Below are 17,875 nucleotides of genomic sequence, written 5' to 3' on the forward strand. Positions count from 1 at the left end.
GCCCATCCCTCTTAAACACCTCAGCTATTTAAAATGGAGATTTTAGAGCACACCGCACACTAAAATCTGTTTTAAACCATGCCAAACACACTACAGATCAGGCCAGCACCAGCTGTACATCATCTCATCTCATCTCATTATCTCTAGCCGCTTTATCCTTCTACAGGGTCGCAGGCAAGCTGGAGCCTATCCCAGCTAACTACGGGCGAAAGGCGGGGTACACCCTGGACAAGTCGCCAGGTCATCACAGGGCTGACACATAGACACAGACAACCATTCACACTCACATTCACACCTACGCTCAATTTAGAGTCACCAGTTAACCTAACCTGCATGTCTTTGGACTGTGGGGGAAACCGGAGCACCCGGAGGAAACCCACGCGGACACGGGGAGAACATGCAAACTCCGCACAGAAAGGCCCTCGCCGGCCACGGGGCTCGAACCCAGGACCTTCTTGCTGTGAGGCGACAGCGCTAACCACTACACCACCGTGCCGCCACGCTGTACATCATGTAGTTAAAAAAAACAAATTCGGAGCATGAAGCACTATAATCGTCAATTACTATATTAGATTTATTGTTCACGTTTAAAACTATTCCTATGCCATTCTTGAGGTCTCAAGGCATTTATAAATGAAAGTGAGGCCATGGTTCTGCGTGTATGCTTTAAAGTGCATATCGCAGGTAAATTCAGGAGCAAGATCAATGTAATTCTCCTGTTTTACATTAAACTTTGCTCAAATATCTGTCACATTTTGTGCAATATATATATATATTTTTTTTTACCTTGCGCAATACCAGGAAAATTCAGTTGAAATCAAGCCATTTGAGGCGAATTGGTCCGCCTCTGAAAAATCTTGGCGTTTGGATTTCCCGGCAAACGTTGATTTTCGTGACATCACCATATGTGCGGGACGCCTCCCTCTGAATCCTACGTCAGCACTGGTTTGTTTATGAGAAAACGACCTGGTGGTTTTCTGCAAGTTTCTTCAACGTTATTGCGTAATTATTAAAATGGTTAACAGATGTATCGTAGGAGGGTGGAGCAACACCAATCTTGATGGGATTAGTACTCATCGTTTCCCAAAAGACCGGACAATGAGGGAGAAATGGGAGCGCTTGGTCTACACAGGCTGTGCACTGAAACCGTGCAAAGCTCGCGCAGCCTGCTGGCGCTTCCGCAGGTAACGTCACGAATCTGGCTCCAGACTCCCTTGGGATTTTTCCAGACACGTTTTGTTTTTTTATTTTTTTCTGCTGTAGACAGATGGCCTTGTGCAAAAATTACCCTTCTGGATGAGTGTGTAAAGGGACATACTTTCATATTTAAAAAAAAAAAAAAGAAATTGGTCCAGGATATGCACGTCAAGTCCTTGTTGCTCTTACTACTTCAGGTTAATTATTTGCAGAACCTCAATGAATGAAAAGATTAAACTGAATTAAATTTACTACAGCAGAGATTCAAGAAGTCAAATAACTCCTCTGGAGTCCTTCTCAGCAGTTTATTGCAGATAAAATCACAGCCAAGAGTTCATTCCAGGAAGGAAGCCAGAATGAGTGCAGTCTGATGGAGTATAAATCTGATCCAGACATGACTGACTGACTTTATTAGGTCTGACCACTGTCCTTTCATACACTGTTGACCCTTCCTGCTTTGGTCCTTCATTTCTTAATGCAGCCCACTAATTAAAGTTCCCCTTTCTCCTTCTGTAGTTTTTACATACTATGTTTTCTCCATTGCCTTTTGTCCTTCACCATTTCCTCCTTCACCTGGTTACCTCTGTTCTATATTTCCTCATTTTCCCACCTGCTACAGTATGTGTTTTGGTTATACCCCTGCTGTGGGGTGGGGGGGTATACTTTATTTACCTCTGTCCAAAACACCCTTTTTCTCAGCAACCACAGATCATAGCCAATTGGTACTGAGCTTCAGCTTGGGGTTCTATACCGTGTTTACCGTTTTCAGGTCTGTCCCACATCGACTTCCTGTTTACCGACCGAATGTGTTTACGAAACGTATAGCGTGGATTTTGACGCTATTTCAAGAAGCAAAATGCTGTTTCAAAATGACAGTTTACCAGGATGCTATTTGAAATCTACGGCAGAGCAATAGGGCCAGGGTTTTATATTTTATTTGGAAACTTCTGAGGAAAAAAAAAACCTCAGAATTTTCGAGGAAAAAAGTCAAAAGTTTCGAGAAAAAAGTTGAAATTTTCGAGAAAATAAAGTCAGAACTTTCGAGAAATAAAGTCAGAAATCTGTAGAAGGCGGGCTTCCATACGGAAGTGACACTCACTCACGGCCGGTAGACATGAATGGCTGAGACCAGAGCCATGGAATTCAGAGTTGTGACAACCAGGGTACAGGAAATACCACATCAACACCCCGGTCAAACCATACAAGAACCTCTGACAGCTGCTAGTTCACCCCAAAGACAAAATACAACTGGACAATAAATGCAACGTCATCTATGAAATCCCTTGCCGTTCATGTAATAAAGTCTATATTGGTGAAACGGGCAGATGCTTCCATACTCGAAGGAAAGAACACCAAATAGAATGTGAAAAAGAAACAACGAAAAGACTCACAAGATCCGAAAAAGAAAAAGCAAACCAAGAAAACCTAAAATCAGCCATTTCAGACCACTGTAAACGACATAATCATATAATGAATTGGGAAGAGGCCAGAGTCATTCGCGCTGAAGAAAATAGATTCCAGCGTTGGATTTTAGAGGCAGTGGAGATACGTAAGCGGGCGCAGAGAACGATGAACCGGGATGAGGGAGCGTACACGCTGTCGCACACCTGGAGCGCCGTCCTGGAGGAGCGACCTGACAGCAGGAGGCGTGAACTACCTGTCAAATTGGGTGGGACGTTCCCGCCTCCGTAACGCAACATCGGCTGATAAGGCACGTCACCACTCGACATCTGGTGACTGTTTCTGAAGAAGGCGGGAGATTCTCGCCGAAACTGTTAACGAGGTAACAAGCTTAAAAAAAAAAAATCCTTGTCTAAGAAACGAACTTAAAATATCTGTAATAGTTAGACATAATGAACATCCACTACATACAGGAAGTCGGTTGGTGATGTGAAGGCTATCACATTGTCAATGTCCGACTGATTTCGCCTCCTGAAAAGACCAAGTTCATGACACCGCCTCTTCAAAGTCCGGATAGAAATCACAATATTGTGATTCTGTGCCAAGACTGCAAGGATCTCTGTTATTAAACCCAATCCCGAAATAACATTTGATTAAGTCGTCCGTTTCAGCAGCACTAAACACAGTAGTAGCAGACCAAGTCTCCGTCAGCTCTGAATGACCTGGTACTTCCTGGTAGCCTAAATTTGTGACTTTTTTTTCTCGAAAATTGAGTTTATTTTCTCAAAACTTTTTTTTCTCACATTTCGACTTTTTTCTCAAATTTCGACTTTTTTCTCAAATTTGACTTTTTTTTTTCTCAAATTTTTTTTTTTCTCAATTTCTGACTTTTTTCTTGAGATTTCTGACTTTTTTTCTCGATTTCTGACTTTTTTTTCTCAGAAATTAAAAAAAAATATGTATTTCTTAGTGGAACTATCGCTCTTCTGTAGAAATCCCTGGGGAGAGACACTGCTCTTTACTTGTTTCAGGGTTCATTATTTGTTGAAGTCAACATTCGTAACAAGTGTCCTATTCCTTCGATTGCTTGCATTCTGATATAAGCGAGAGTTGGGGGGGGATACGCAAGTGAGCGGTAGCTTACAGTTGATCTTGTGTGGGGTGTTTTCACTTTTTTTTTTCCATTATATTTGAGTTTGACTATCTGGAACCTCTTCTTTAACATGCGCTTGGCTAAGCTCCAGTCTTCTGGTTGTTTTTCTCCCATTACTTCAGACACCCCATTTCTCACTTAAACTATATCTTGTCCAGTCAGCACTACATTAGCTGTGGTCTGAGGAAATGCCATTGATCAGATGGCGGAGAAAGGAAAAGAACCAACTTGGTCTGATGATCATGTAATAAATGGAAAAGACAGGCATTGGATTAGGAAAAGATTCTTGTATTTGGAAACGTTTACGTATAAAGATGTGCCTTTTTGTTCGAATTGACCCTCTGGGGTCGAGAGCTTTGCCGGCGAAGCTCAACAGGTTCAGAATGAGTGGGTCCTGTATTTAGATAAAGATCTTCGAGTTTATCATACAACCATGATAAGTATATTGACAAGCTTTACATTTTCCCATGTGCCTACTGGCAAATGTTCTAGTTTTTAAATTACCTACATTTGATGAAACATAAAACTTGTCACCTTACTCAGTGTCCCCAGAGTCAGAGCGCTGAGTGCCCACTTGCGCGTTCATAAAAGACTATTCGCATGGTAACGGCATGATCACTTTGACTCTTTCAGTTTTTCTTCCCTGGTGGGAACGACCACCGTGAACAGGATAAAATCTGTCGAAGTTCAGGCTATTTGGAGGTAAAACTTGTGAGCTGGCACACGGATTTTATGCACTTTGGATGATTCAGGACAGCGATTCAATCTTGAACTGTGATGCGAACCCATTGTGACTTGACCTGATGGGATTAAGAGTTGGCAGTAGGAGGGGTTTTCACTCTTCTCATTGAATGGAGTGGAAATTTTTTTTAAACCCTTCTCATTGAATACCCTTCCCACTGTCAGCCCTTTATCCCAAAACAATATGACTTCTTTTTTTTTTCTTGTTGATGGCCAGTTAATTGTCCAAATCAATGGCACAGATTTTTTTTTTGGTGCTTGATCCATTCCCAAGTCTGAACAGAATCACTTTAGGGGTGTTCACTTGGCACATATTTGCATCGATGCTGCACCGATGTATTTTGTTGCGATATATCTTACACCGGTGTAAATTTTGTGGAGCGTTCACACGTCACAAACCTGCTTACTAGAGAGAAGTGTGTTAGCACCGGTGCAGCCCCACTTGCGTTCACACGGCAGTTTTTGCGACCGTGCTATACGATAGTAATAATGCGGAAATGAAATATGTGCATGCATGAAAATGTACTTCCTTTTTCCCGGTTGTCATGGCATCACCAAGCGCCGGGAAAACAACGTGGATAAAGACACCAGTGTTGCCAGATACTGCTGACGTTTTCCAGCCCAAAGTATGTTCAAATCCACCAAAATGCACTTAAAACCGTCCAATCTGGCAACACTGGAAGACACGCAGTTCTGTTGTTGTTATTCGCCATTTTGGAAGCGCAAAATACCAGGATGCAAATTATGCAATGCCCGTATGTAATCAACTCTCCTCACGCATAGCGAGTCTACCCCTGTAGCGTTCAGACGTCCCATTTTATATCGGTGCTGCCCCGCAAACTAGCATTTACTCCGGAGTAAATTTCTTAAACCACCTCCCGAGCAGGGTTAGATTTGCACCGGTTTAAGCAGCTTTCAGGGGCTACACCGGTATAACTTTGTACCGTGTGAACGCTCTACCGGGGCAGCCCCGGTGCTACCCCGGAGTAAAAGTTGCCATGTGAACACCCCTTTAAACACTACATGGATGTTATTGTAGCTGAACTTGTGCTGAAGACAAAGTGTCAAGACTTTGAAAATACTGCTTAGATTTGTTGAAATTGACGGCAAAATCTGAGCGTACCAAAATCATTAGAGTGCCAGAAAATACCCACAGACCCCAGAGGGTTAATTGTTGATATTTGATGGTGTTACAGTTGCCATGTTGGTGAAAGAGTTTACTGAGAGTCATCGTCTGTCAATCGTACAATTTCAAAATAAGTCTATGTGCAGTAGTCTCATTGTTTAACACGTCTCACCATACCGCAACGTTTTCTGTTGGTCAGTACATCGCACGCTTCTCATTTTGGCCCGGTTGATGCAAGCATTCCAGTCCATGAATGTGCAATTCAGGAAGATGTTCAAAATGTATGATAAGTGATGCAGCTTGAACAGCACGCTATTCACGGTGTACAATACATGATTCAGAATAACTGCAGCCAAGTCAGCATAACAAGATAACGACTGATACAGGCTGCAGGTGCAGAGCTAATACAAGACATAATAATGTGCTGCTTAACGCAGAATGAACAACCTGCTCTTCATAGTGTACAATACGCGATTCAAAATGGCTTTGGCCAGACCAGGATAACACATGCAGGTGCGAAGAACAATACACGCTTCAGAATAACTTGGCAGAAAATATTTGGCAATAACCACACCAAATAACGGGTGTAGTGTGGCTCCGGACCCAGTTTTGTGCGTCTGTTCCCTCCAGGCTTTGATTCGCCATGGGTGATGTCTGTCTGTGCTTGTAGCTATGGACTGCAGTGAGCTCGTTTGAACATCGTGGTTGTCCAGTGCTTTAGTGCTTGGCGTGATGTTCTGAGCGATGCTGCCTGGTGGCATCGTGGCAGCTGTGCAGGCGGTTTGGGACATACCGGCGCTCTGCGTGGCAGTGCGTCTGTGCTCGCTTTATGGATCTATGCTGTGGTGTTCCGAGTGATGTTTCCCGGTGGCATTCAGTGCGTTTACATGCACGTAGAGAAAATCGAATTTCTGCTGTAGCTCGACTGAAATCGAAGTTCTAAATGCCATGGAAACACCTTAGCTCGGCTGAAATCGAACCGAACTGGATTTCTCGTAATCGAGCTACGCGACCTAGATTATGTGATTGTAGCCGAGCTACTTGGTGCATGCAAACCCTATCGAGCTACGTAGTCGAGCTACTTACTTCAGCACTGCCCCTCCCACAAGTGACAAGTGACGAGACCACAAGCGGGAAACACAACAGCCTCGGTCGGCATGACAACAGTAGTAGAAACGTGCACTTCTGGAGCAATGAGGAGATAGTTCATGCTCATTCAGCTTAAGGAGTTGAATGAAAAAAAAAATATATATATATATATATATATATCGATGTTGCTGTCCTCGTCGTCGTTCTTCTTGTGAACACGGAACTGATAACTTTGTTTATACTCTTGAATAGCTCTTCTTCATGACGACAACCGGAAGTGTACCAACACGATGGGGCGTGTAGCGCCACCTGTGGCTCGGGTGCACAATGTACCTCACACAATAGCTCGATTTCCTTGTGTGCATGTAGGATTGGATTTCTCTGGCACCCCTGCTGGGACCCTTAGCTCGATTACCGACAGTAGCTCGATTTGGATGTGCATGTAAACGCACTGACTGTGGCGGCTGTGCTGGCGGTGTGGGACTTGTTTTCGTGCGCCTTTTGGTGGGACTGTGGCTGCTACACCATTGGAATGATGTCCTGACTTTTATTTGGTGGACTTTTTTTTTTTTTTTCTTTCCCCTCCCTTCTTTCTTTTCCCTATAACTATAAAGCGACCTTGGGTTTTGAGAAAGGCGCTATATAAATTGAAAATAACATCATTATTATAGGGCGGCACGGTGGTGTAGTGGTTAGCGCTGTCGCCTCACAGCAAGAAGGTCCGGGTTCGAGCCCCGGGGCTGGCGAGGGCCTTTCTGTGTGGAGTTTGCATGTTCTCCCCGTGTCCGCGTGGGTTTCCTCCGGGTGCTCCGGTTTCCCCCACAGTCCAAAGACATGCAGGTTAGGTTAACTGGTGACTCTAAATTGAGCGTAGGTGTGAATGTGAGTGTGAATGGTTGTCTGTGTCTATGTGTCAGCCCTGTGATGACCTGGCGACTTGTCCAGGGTGTACCCCGCCTTTCGCCCGTAGTCAGCTGGGATAGGCTCCAGCTTGCCTGCGACCCTATAATGAGATGATCATTATTATAACCACCTTTCAGTAAGATGGTTCTATAAATCAATTTATTAATTTGAATCAGCTTCGTTTACTTTTAAGATCATTTTGATTAACATGAATAGCTAATCAATGTGATTTACGTTTAGAAAGACTTTAATGCTATGTGTATTGTGCTGTATTTTAAGTGAAGTGCATCTGTTTAAAATCTCAAAGTTTTTTTTTTTTTTTTTTTAGGGGGGGGGAATGAAGATAATTATCTGCCGATGGTCAAGATTTCATTATCGTTATGAGAAAGTGGTACTGTGCCACTCTAGAAATCCGTCATGGGTAGAAATCACTTCAGACTGAGCTGAACATTTATCAGATGGAGTGACAGAACATTACCTCAGTCCTTCTACAACTTTCTATTCGCCAACAGTTTGCTCTGGGGTTTAATCTCGTTTTCATTCATTGCATTCAGACCAAGGAGGACGCTTTTATCTGTTCATATAGTTGATTTGTGGTGAGCATGTAAATTCCATTCTAGTAATTGAACTAATTCTTTGAGCACCACTGCTAGTATTTTTAAATCACTCGCCCACCAGTGGTTCTACTTCATGACCCTGTGTGAAAGATCTCCTCTCCTATGCAAGCTTGCAAACTATTCATAAAGTTTAACCAGAGGAAATTCTAATGTGCTCCTTTTCTAATGAATGTATTGTAATTATGCTATACCTAAAATAAATGAATCCCCCCCTCCCCCCGACTGTGTAAAGATCAGCAAAGTGATTCAGTGGTTTCGAGGTCCTTCAAAGGATTTGTACCTAGTTAGTCGTCCCCCAAGACTTTCCATTCTACCTTAAAGACCATCAGGATTCAAATTAATAAAAAAATGAATAACATGCCGTCTCTGACAGATTTGTGTTGTCCCATGGCAATGTGTTTGTATATAATAGAATATTCTCTCTCTCTCTCTCTCTCTCTCTCTCTCTCTCTCTCTCTCTGTCTCAGGTGGTCTGTAAGTACCTGGAGGACCCTGTGTTGTTCGACCGAAAAGAGGTCGGTCTGGTGAAGTTCGACATCCGTTATATGGTGCTGCTTCGCTCGGTCCAGCCTCTGAGACTCTACACTTACAACGTCTTCTGGCTCCGTTTCGCCAACAGGTCTCACACTCCACCTCGCGCGCACACGCTCGCCTGCTTGATCTCATCCTGTACCTTTTCTATGCAGCCTGTCCAACAAGTAAATAATAAACATTATACAGCAGTGCTCTTAAATTCTGCATTCTGATTGATTGGTCAGAAACTGGTGATCAGTTTCCTGTAACAGTAGTTCTGGCTGTAATTCAGATAACTGGTTTATATTTATATTAATGCCATCATTGACACATTTATTGTTTTTATAACCGCAGGGTGTGGTGGAAACCTCGCGTAACCCAAGCCTAGAAATAATACACAGATGTTGCTATTGAACAAAGAAGAACCTATAGTCACTTGTATTGTATGATTTTCTACAAGGAGTCATTTTATGTAAAATTTTTTCTTCTCCTTCCGTGGAGGGGTCCTCTGTCTGCACTTTATAACCGATGAGTAAAATTAATCTTTGGCCCACTTTACACGGGGACGGTCTGAAACAAAAACGCAAAAGTCCGTTTTCGTCAGGGCTTTGAACCAGAATTTTTTTCCTATTGGTTCGTTCCGAACAGAAACGGAATTTTAACGTTTCCGGTTTTGGGTTCCACCATTAAATAGACGTTCCCGAACCGGTTAGAACAAAAACATTTCGTTCCCGGAACGGTTAATTACGTTCCCTGTCAGCGGTTTAACAAATGGCTATAAAGTTATGTCTCTGTCTCATCCAGCTTAAGCCAAATGTAGGCTAATTCTATTACAACCTTCATTAAATAAGACAAGAAATAATTCAAAACAATTATTATTTCAAATGTTGGCGATTTGGATTCTCAGTATGTCTTCCCATCTACACAAACAGAAAAAGTGCCAAAAATGAAAGATAATTCATTTAGTGTGTTACCAAAGGCTAGTCAGGCCCTATAGAGGGCTACCGCATGACGTCACCGCGCCGCGAGATTTTGTTAGGTGCCATATTGGAAGACCAAGTACACATCTATGTAAGTACATACATACATAACAAACTACAGCTGAAATGTAGCCAGGGCCGGTTCTGCCCTAATCTGGACCCGGGTGCAACATCGCGCAACCCCCTCCCCCAAAAAAACAAAACACCAGTCTAAATCAGGACAATCATCACATAACTATAAGTATAAACATTTTATATCAACTATTTTAACTAAATGGGCTATAATAAATAAGCCTGCAGGCAGCCACGGCGGGCTGCCTCAGAAAAGTAACCATTCAATGACACAACTGAAAGCCTGCAGCCACGGCGGGCTGCCTCAGAAAAGTAACCATTTGTCCTACCTTAAAACTCGTTTTGCATTTTCTGCCTCCTTTTTTGTATTTTCGACCCTCCGTTTATTTTCTTTCCTTTTCTGAAAACCCGATTTGTGTCCAGACGTTTTGTTCTGCTACCAACGAACTAACTCGTCAGGTCTCGTCTCTCGAGTCCGCGATGATTCCCGTGGGAAGGGCAACAACTGATACATTTTTACAAACAGCCAATAGGGAGGTTGCATCGTTCAGGCTCTTCTTTGCTCAGACACTCAGTAATGGAGACGTGATAGTAGTCCACCTTCCCGCTCTCTCCATTCAGTCAGCGAACGTCACACAGGAAGTGAACCCCAGCGGGTCATAGAAACTTGCACAGGAGAAGAATGGCTTTTTTATTTGTAGGCTACGGAAACTTTGAGGAACGAAATAAAAACCGGTATTAACCGGTTACCATTATTTTTAATAAGCGTTTCTGTTCCGGAACATAAAAAATAATAAAGTTTCTGGTTTCGTTTCTGTTCCATGTGAAATAGAAAAAGTTCCCGGTTTTCGTTTTCGTTCCTTGAACCGGTTCAAAGCCCTGGTTTTCGTTCTCACTTTTTTCCGCGTCTACACGACCGTTTTCAAGGAGGAAATCTGCGTCTATACGGTGACGCATAAATGTGTGGAATTCAATTGGATGTGCATGCCAGGCAGCTAGGTGGGGCTGTGAAAGACCTCCGCTATGTCTGCATGCATGCGCAACGTCTTCCGTCTTGTCTGATCTGCACATCTGCGCCACGAAAACTTTGACTACTCTGGCTATGGCTACCCGTGAGGTTAAGAAAAACTTCCTCCGACAAATCGGTGTATCCAAAAATTCATAAAGGTAATTGCATACCTGCCTCTGTTCATTAACGGTATATGTGCAGATTCGGTATAGATGTTCGAAGGACTCCTGGACGTTTATTAAAGCTGCCAGAGCAGCTTGAAGGTCCGTTGGATCGATGTAATCAGACATGCTCTTACTTTTTTACTTACTTTCTTACTTCCCGGGCTGGCATGTACAGTATATGACACATGTATGACGTAAACGCGTACCCGACGTGAGCAGATCCGAGCAGAGTTTCGCGTATTGGGTAGTTTAGACGGATATGCAACGGGGGCTGTTTTTAACTTATCCACTCTGGAAGGCATTTTCAATTTTTTCCGTTTTTCAGCCTCGGAAACGCCGTCCCCGTGTAGATGAAAGGCACTTCCGATAAAATATTTAGTCGTTTTTACCCGACAGCGTCCTCGTGTAAACGGGCCCTTTATCTCCAATCTTCTTTTCAATTGACTTGTTTCACAGACGTTCTACAATCTTAAACATGACTATAAATGGATAACAATGTTGCCCCCTTTTCGTTAAATAAAAAAATTTAATTGCTGGCAAACGGTGCATGATGTGTTGCGCAATGAAGAAAACGTGGTGATGTTGGGAAAATGATCAACTTCAGGAAGTAAGTTCACTCAACTGTCATTTCATTATTTTCCTAGAACGGCACATCCCTAAGTGTTTTATTCCTGACTCGATGATCACCCGTGTGTGATTGATTAACCGGACTTCAATCTCCAATCATCAGAATCACATTTGATCAGTTTTTGCCATCCAGTTGTTTCCAATGTCAAAAGTGAAACCTTTTCCATGATCGTGAGTTTCTGCTAACGTGTACACTAACGTTCAAAAGTTTGGGGTCACCCAGACAATTTTGTGTTTTCCATGAAAAGTCACACTTTTATTTCCCACCATAAGTTGTAAAATGAATAGAAAATATAGTCGAGACATTTTTCTGGCCATTTTGAGCATTTAATCGACCCCACAAATGTGATGCTCCAGAAACTCAATCTGCTCAAAGGAAGGTCAGTTTTATAGCTTCTCTAAAGAGCTCAACTGTTTTCAGCTGTGCTAACATGATTGTACAAGGGTTTTCTAATCATCCATTAGCCTTCTGAGGCAATGAGCAAACACATTGTACCATTAGAACACTGGAGTGAGAGTTGCTGGAAATGGGCCTCTATACACCTATGGAGATATTGCACCAAAAACCAGACATTTGCAGCTAGAATAGTCATTTAGCACATTAGCAATGTATAGAGTGGATTTCTGATTAGTTTAAAGTGATCTTCATTGAAAAGAACAGTGCTTTTCTTTCAAAAATAAGGACATTTCAAAGTGACCCCAAACTTTTGAACGGTAGTGTATGTGATGTGGATCTCCTCAAAGTATAGCTTTTAAAGTGACGCAAACAAATCTGAGTCACGTTTAGGTAACGCGTTACATAAGTGCAAAGTATATCTGCAGCTCCTGTATGATTTGGAAAGAACACTTTCGATAAATTACAACTGTCTGCGAAAAGCTATCTGCGAAAGCCTTGTCGCAAGAGCATGCAGAGGCCCTTACTGAGGAGAGCAGATGTGCGTACTGTGCACGGAGTCAGGAACCGGTTCTGTCTGTCTGCAGACACAATTCCATGGAATGAGTCTGGGACGGATTGTTCAGTGAAACTTTATTCCCAAACAAGGAGAAATTTTATACAGCTACAGGACACCACCAAATTTTGACAGTCTGCCTTCTACAGCATTCCTTTATACTGTTCGCTTACATCTTGTTTTTGTGTTGAATGTTAATTAACGATATCATAACGGAAGGATGTCTGGCGTATGATTTCATATGTAATTAGGAGTCAACAACGTCAAGTGACTTTGTACTTTATTCCCCGGCGCACTCGCCCTTCCAAGCCATCCTGTACTTTCTCACGAGTTAATACATGTGTTATTGGTGTTCTGCTACTTCTCATCTCCTAAGAATATCCTGCTTTCTTTACTCTGTCTATTGTTGTCCTTGCATACGTACGTGTGCGCGTGCACACATTCCTTACATTCACAGAGAGGTCCTAGTGAACTTGCAGATGTCATGGAAACTCTCCAGAAAAAGAATCAAAGCCAAGGAGTTGCAGAAAAATAGGCTTTTATGACTTTTTTGCAGTCGTTTTCACGTTTGTCTCGATACCATGTCCGCTTTTTCAAAACTCTTCACACGTTGTGCTTTAACGGATGTGCTCAGATGCAAATTCGTAACTTTTAGTGCAAAATGCACTAAAACCACCAAACACTTCATACTTGACCCAAAAGTGACTCATGCGGCCATAACTATAACGCATGCATGCATGCACACTCTCTCTCTCTCTCTCTCTCTGACTACCTTGTCCCTCAAAGTACAGTGAACAAAACGGCGCAAACAACTTGAAGCACTGCAAAATGCATATATTGTATCCTATATCTTTAGTGTTGTGTTGCAAAACAAGTGCGACACCTCTTACAGTAAGTATTGTAATAAAGTTTATTTTTATAGCGCGTTTACGGTAACAATAGACATTGTCGCAAAGCAGCTTTACAGAATTTTAGTGACCTTAAAATATGAGGTAATTTTATCCCTGTGAGTAAGCCTGTGGCGATGGTGGCAAGGAAAATCTCCCTCTGATGACCTGAAGAAACCTCGAGAGGAACCGGATTCAAAAGGGAACCCATCCTCACCTGGGTGATAACAGATAACCAGGGATGGGAATTTTCCACGGAATTCCGCGGATTTTATCAACCCAGGAGTCATTTTTGTGAATCGTCTAAATCCGAGGAGAAAATATTTAAGGGGGGGGTTAGGTATGTGTTGACCCGGTCAACCATCGGGAACAAGGCTCTGTTTACATCGGCAGTTCAGAACGTACACTGTATTTGATTGGCCGTTGAGAGAGAAATATCGCGATTTGACCAATGGTAAACGAGCATAGATAGATAGGAAAGGCCAAAATGTCACATGTAAGCTTCGTTCTGATTGGTTCTTCGCATTTCGCTTTCTTACTCATTCAACATGGCGCTCCACGAGGCCGGAGATTGAGGACGTAACGGCGAATAATAGCTTCAAAATGGTGAAAATTATCACAAAAGAAAACGAATCGCTTATTCAGGTGATGGATAAAGACGTGAAGAATACATTCCGTTGGGACTGGTTAGAGAGAACTGTAACTTTGAAGATAAAAATCGGCAAAACCACTGAAGACGTAGTTGAGAAATTGTCCGATTTCATTGGAAAATGTGACGCTCCCGGCAAAGCCCAATGTATCTACTGCAATGACATTATTAATTATGGCTCTCGCGGGTGCATTGCTTTGATTGAACATGCTTCAGAAGGGAAGAAAGGGAGCTGAGAGAACTGTTCAACAGGGAAATTGTGTTTCTGTTGAGACAAGTTCACTGCAAAAGAGGTAACTGCATTCTTTAATAAAGTAACAAACATTTACAGGATTATGTCAAATATTCTGTCTTTGTGTTTAATTTATATTCATCATTCCTTTCATTCTAGCATGAAGTTAAAAATTCTTTTTAGCTGAGCATTATTGAGACTATTTTTGTTTATTAGTGTCCAAAACTCAAGCTTCTTTGGACTGAAAATATTATTCAACTGAGCAATCTGAGACCATTTCTAGTGGTCTAAAATGTATAAAACTCATTAGCTTCCAGGGGCCAATGGCCCCCAGACCCCCGATTAAATTTTCAGCTGAAAATACAATTTCTCATTCTCATCCCTGGATAACGTGATTATAACACTTGAACAGTTTTAACATGAAGTCGGTTTTGTTGACGTTATAAACTGTTCATTTGATGGAAACTTGAGTGCAAAACTGTTCATGACAACTGCAGTCCTAAAGTTAGCAAGTCAACTGTAGTCCTCAGCCATAAAAGCGTTCCTGTAAGCGTCTTCCAAGTGCGACTTTCGACTGTCCATATGGGGTCGTCCTCTCCAGGAGCAGGGTATCAGGCAGGTCTGAGGAGCAGAAGAGGTCAGCATCTTGATCTCAGGATTGACGTAATAGCAAAGAAATGCGGTAAATATGACCTTCAGCTATATGTGCAATATACTGTAAAAGAAAAATACATTAGTTACTGAAATGCACTACATTCAGTGCCAAATAGCAAGCTTTCACTGTATACAGTAATTTGCACATGTATTGTCCATCCGCGTTGAATTCAAGTACCTGGGGTCAGCTGTGCAGGAAAATGGGGGCTGCGATGGTGAGGTGAGAAAGAGAGTGCAGGCAGGGTGGAGCAGTTGGAGAAGGATTTCGGGAGTCATTTGTGATCGGAAAGTCCCAGCAAAAGTGAAAGGTAAGATGTATCAGACAGTAGTGAGACCAGCTGTGATGTACGGATTGGAGACCGTACCCTTAACGAAGAGACAGGAGGCAAAGTTGGAGGTGGAGTTGAGGATGATAAGGTTTGCGATGGGAGGTTGGACAGGATAAGGAACGAGCACATCAGAGGGACAGCACATGTGGAGAGCTTGGGAATGAAGCTAAGAGAGATGAGACTGAGATGGTATGGGCACATCCTGAGAAGAGATGCAGAGCATGTTGGAAGGAGAATGTTGAGGATGGAGCTGCCAGGCACACGAAAACGAGGAAGGCCAAAGAGGAGATACATGGATGTGGTGAGAGAGGACATGAAAGTCACAGGTGTGGTAGAGAAGGATGCGGAAGTCAGGGAGCAATGGAGACTAAAGATCTGCTGTGGTGACCCCTAATCGGGGGCAGCCAAAAGGTGGTGGGGATTTGTCCATCCGCGTCTCAGAAGTATCCTCTTGGCCTGGTCTAATCCATCTTGTCCTCTGTCTTTGGCCATCGCACCGAATGCTTTTTCCTGTCAAACACCTGAAGAAAAAAAATCTGTTGGAGTGCCTTATCCAGCCCTGGATGTCCTCCACCGTTGTATACATCCAGCAGTTATTGCATCTAAAAGGGACATCTGGTTGTGGTGGTGATCATAAACTTTCCATCTCCAGGCAGAAAAAAAAAATCCTCAGGAAAGGGGAGTATGCTGGCAGGGATAATGACCTCATCCTGGGATGGGCTGTAAACCACACTGTGACCTGTCAGGAGTGAGTGATGAAAGACCACGTTCTCCCAAATGCTGGTATATTCTGCTTATCTGCTGACAGTCTTTTCATACAGTTAATCAAGGAAAAACAAGGAGTGCTGTATTGTATGGGCCAATGACGGCCTTCTGCAGCTGCAGTCCATCATTAGATATCGCTGCACACATGTTGTCCTCCCTCTAGTTTAGATCATCTCTAGTTTCCCTCTTCCCAATTACATCTTTCTGCCGCGGTGTCTTTTTGCTAAGTTGAAACTGGCCTCGTCCGCAAAGATGAACGTGTTCATTTTCACTGGCTTCAAGCTCCATGAGACTCTTCAGTAAATTAGAGACACGCAAAAGGCGTGGCGTATTGTATTGTGCACAATGGTTCAAAAGAAAATGCCGGTTTGTGTGTTGCATGGTTCAGACTCCCCGTGGACGTATGGGACCTTGTACAACTGTTTCATCCTGACCTGATGTTTCTGCAGCATTCTTGTAATGGTTGTAGTGCTAACGTTCTCAGTGTTTGGAAAATGTCATTGTCTGAGATTATGTTGAGCCTGCTGCAGTTCTTAGCAATGACCAACCATCGCATCCTCCTGTTGAGGCGTAAATCTTTTCCCTTCCCCCCTGTGGGAGGTAACTGCTGCGTCCTACAGTAATGAGCCAGAGGCGCTGTCAAATCAGTATGTGTGTATACACCTCAATCAAATGCCTTCAGTCAGAGTACTGCTGTTGGTTTGAATGAAAAATCCTCACTGTAGATGAAGGCAAGTTTGGTTGAACCCTCAGACCTGCATCCCTCAAGCACGGATCATGATTTACCACATGGTCAACTATTGTGGCTCGGAGTTCATCAGAAACAACTGTACGAGCTCTTCTACGTGGATGCAGTCTTCCTCTCCCTCTTGCTGCATCTGTTTTACTCCCATACGCTACTATGTAAGGAAAGCAAATGGCAGTCCAAAGATGGCTGCTTTTTATACCCCTGCTCCGGGGGGGTGTTATACTGGCTTACCGCCATCTGTCCAAAACGCCCTTTTTCTCAGCGCCCACAAATCCTAGCCACTTTGGGTTCTATACCGTGTATACCATTTTCAGGTCTGTCGCGTATCAACTTCCTGTTTAGCGACTGAATGTACAACCCCGATTCCAAAAAAGTTGGGACAAAGTACAAATTGTAAATAAAAACGGAATGCAATAATTTACAAATCTCAAACTGATATTGTATTCACAATAGAACGTAGACAACATATCAAATGTCGAAAGTGAGACATTTTGAAATTTCATGCCAAATATTGGCTCATTTGAAATTTCATGCCAGCAACACATCTCAAAAAAGTTGGGACAGGGGCAATAAGAGGCTGGAAAAGTTAAAGGTACAAAAAAGGAACAGCTGGAGGACCAAATTGCAACTCATTAGGTCAATTGGCAATAGGTCATTAACATGACTGGGTATAAAAAGAGCATCTTGGAGTGGCAGCGGCTCTCAGAAGTAAAGATGGGAAGAGGATCACCAATCCCCCTAATTCTGCGCCGACAAATAGTGGAGCAATATCAGAAAGGAGTTCGACAGTGTAAAATTGCAAAGAGTTTGAACATATCATCTACAGTGCATATCATCATCAAAAGATTCAGAGAATCCGGAATAATCTGTGCGTAAGCGTCAAGGCCGGAAAACCATACTGGGTGCCCGTGATCTTCGGGCCCTTAGACGGCACTGCATCACATACAGGCATGCTTCTGTATTGTAAATCACAAAATGGGCTCAGGAATATTTCCAGAGAACATTATCTGTGAACACAATTCACCGTGCCATCTGCCGTTGCCAGCTAAAACTCTATAGTTCAAAGAAG

General features: G+C 42.9%; 1 protein-coding gene across 1 annotated transcript in view; it reads left to right on the forward strand.

Annotated features, from left to right (window-relative positions):
• ttll12 (tubulin tyrosine ligase-like family, member 12) overlaps positions 1 to 17,875 on the forward strand; it is a 93,551-nt gene that overhangs the window by 58,361 nt on the left and 17,315 nt on the right. Inside the window, exon 10 of the mRNA XM_060903406.1 lies at positions 8,695 to 8,846. Coding sequence (XP_060759389.1) covers positions 8,695 to 8,846 — 152 coding nt within the window. The remainder of the gene's footprint in view (positions 1 to 8,694; positions 8,847 to 17,875) is intronic.

Source organism: Neoarius graeffei, chromosome 21 (assembly GCF_027579695.1).
Source record: "Neoarius graeffei isolate fNeoGra1 chromosome 21, fNeoGra1.pri, whole genome shotgun sequence".
In the NCBI taxonomy this organism is placed as follows: domain Eukaryota; kingdom Metazoa; phylum Chordata; class Actinopteri; order Siluriformes; family Ariidae; genus Neoarius; species Neoarius graeffei.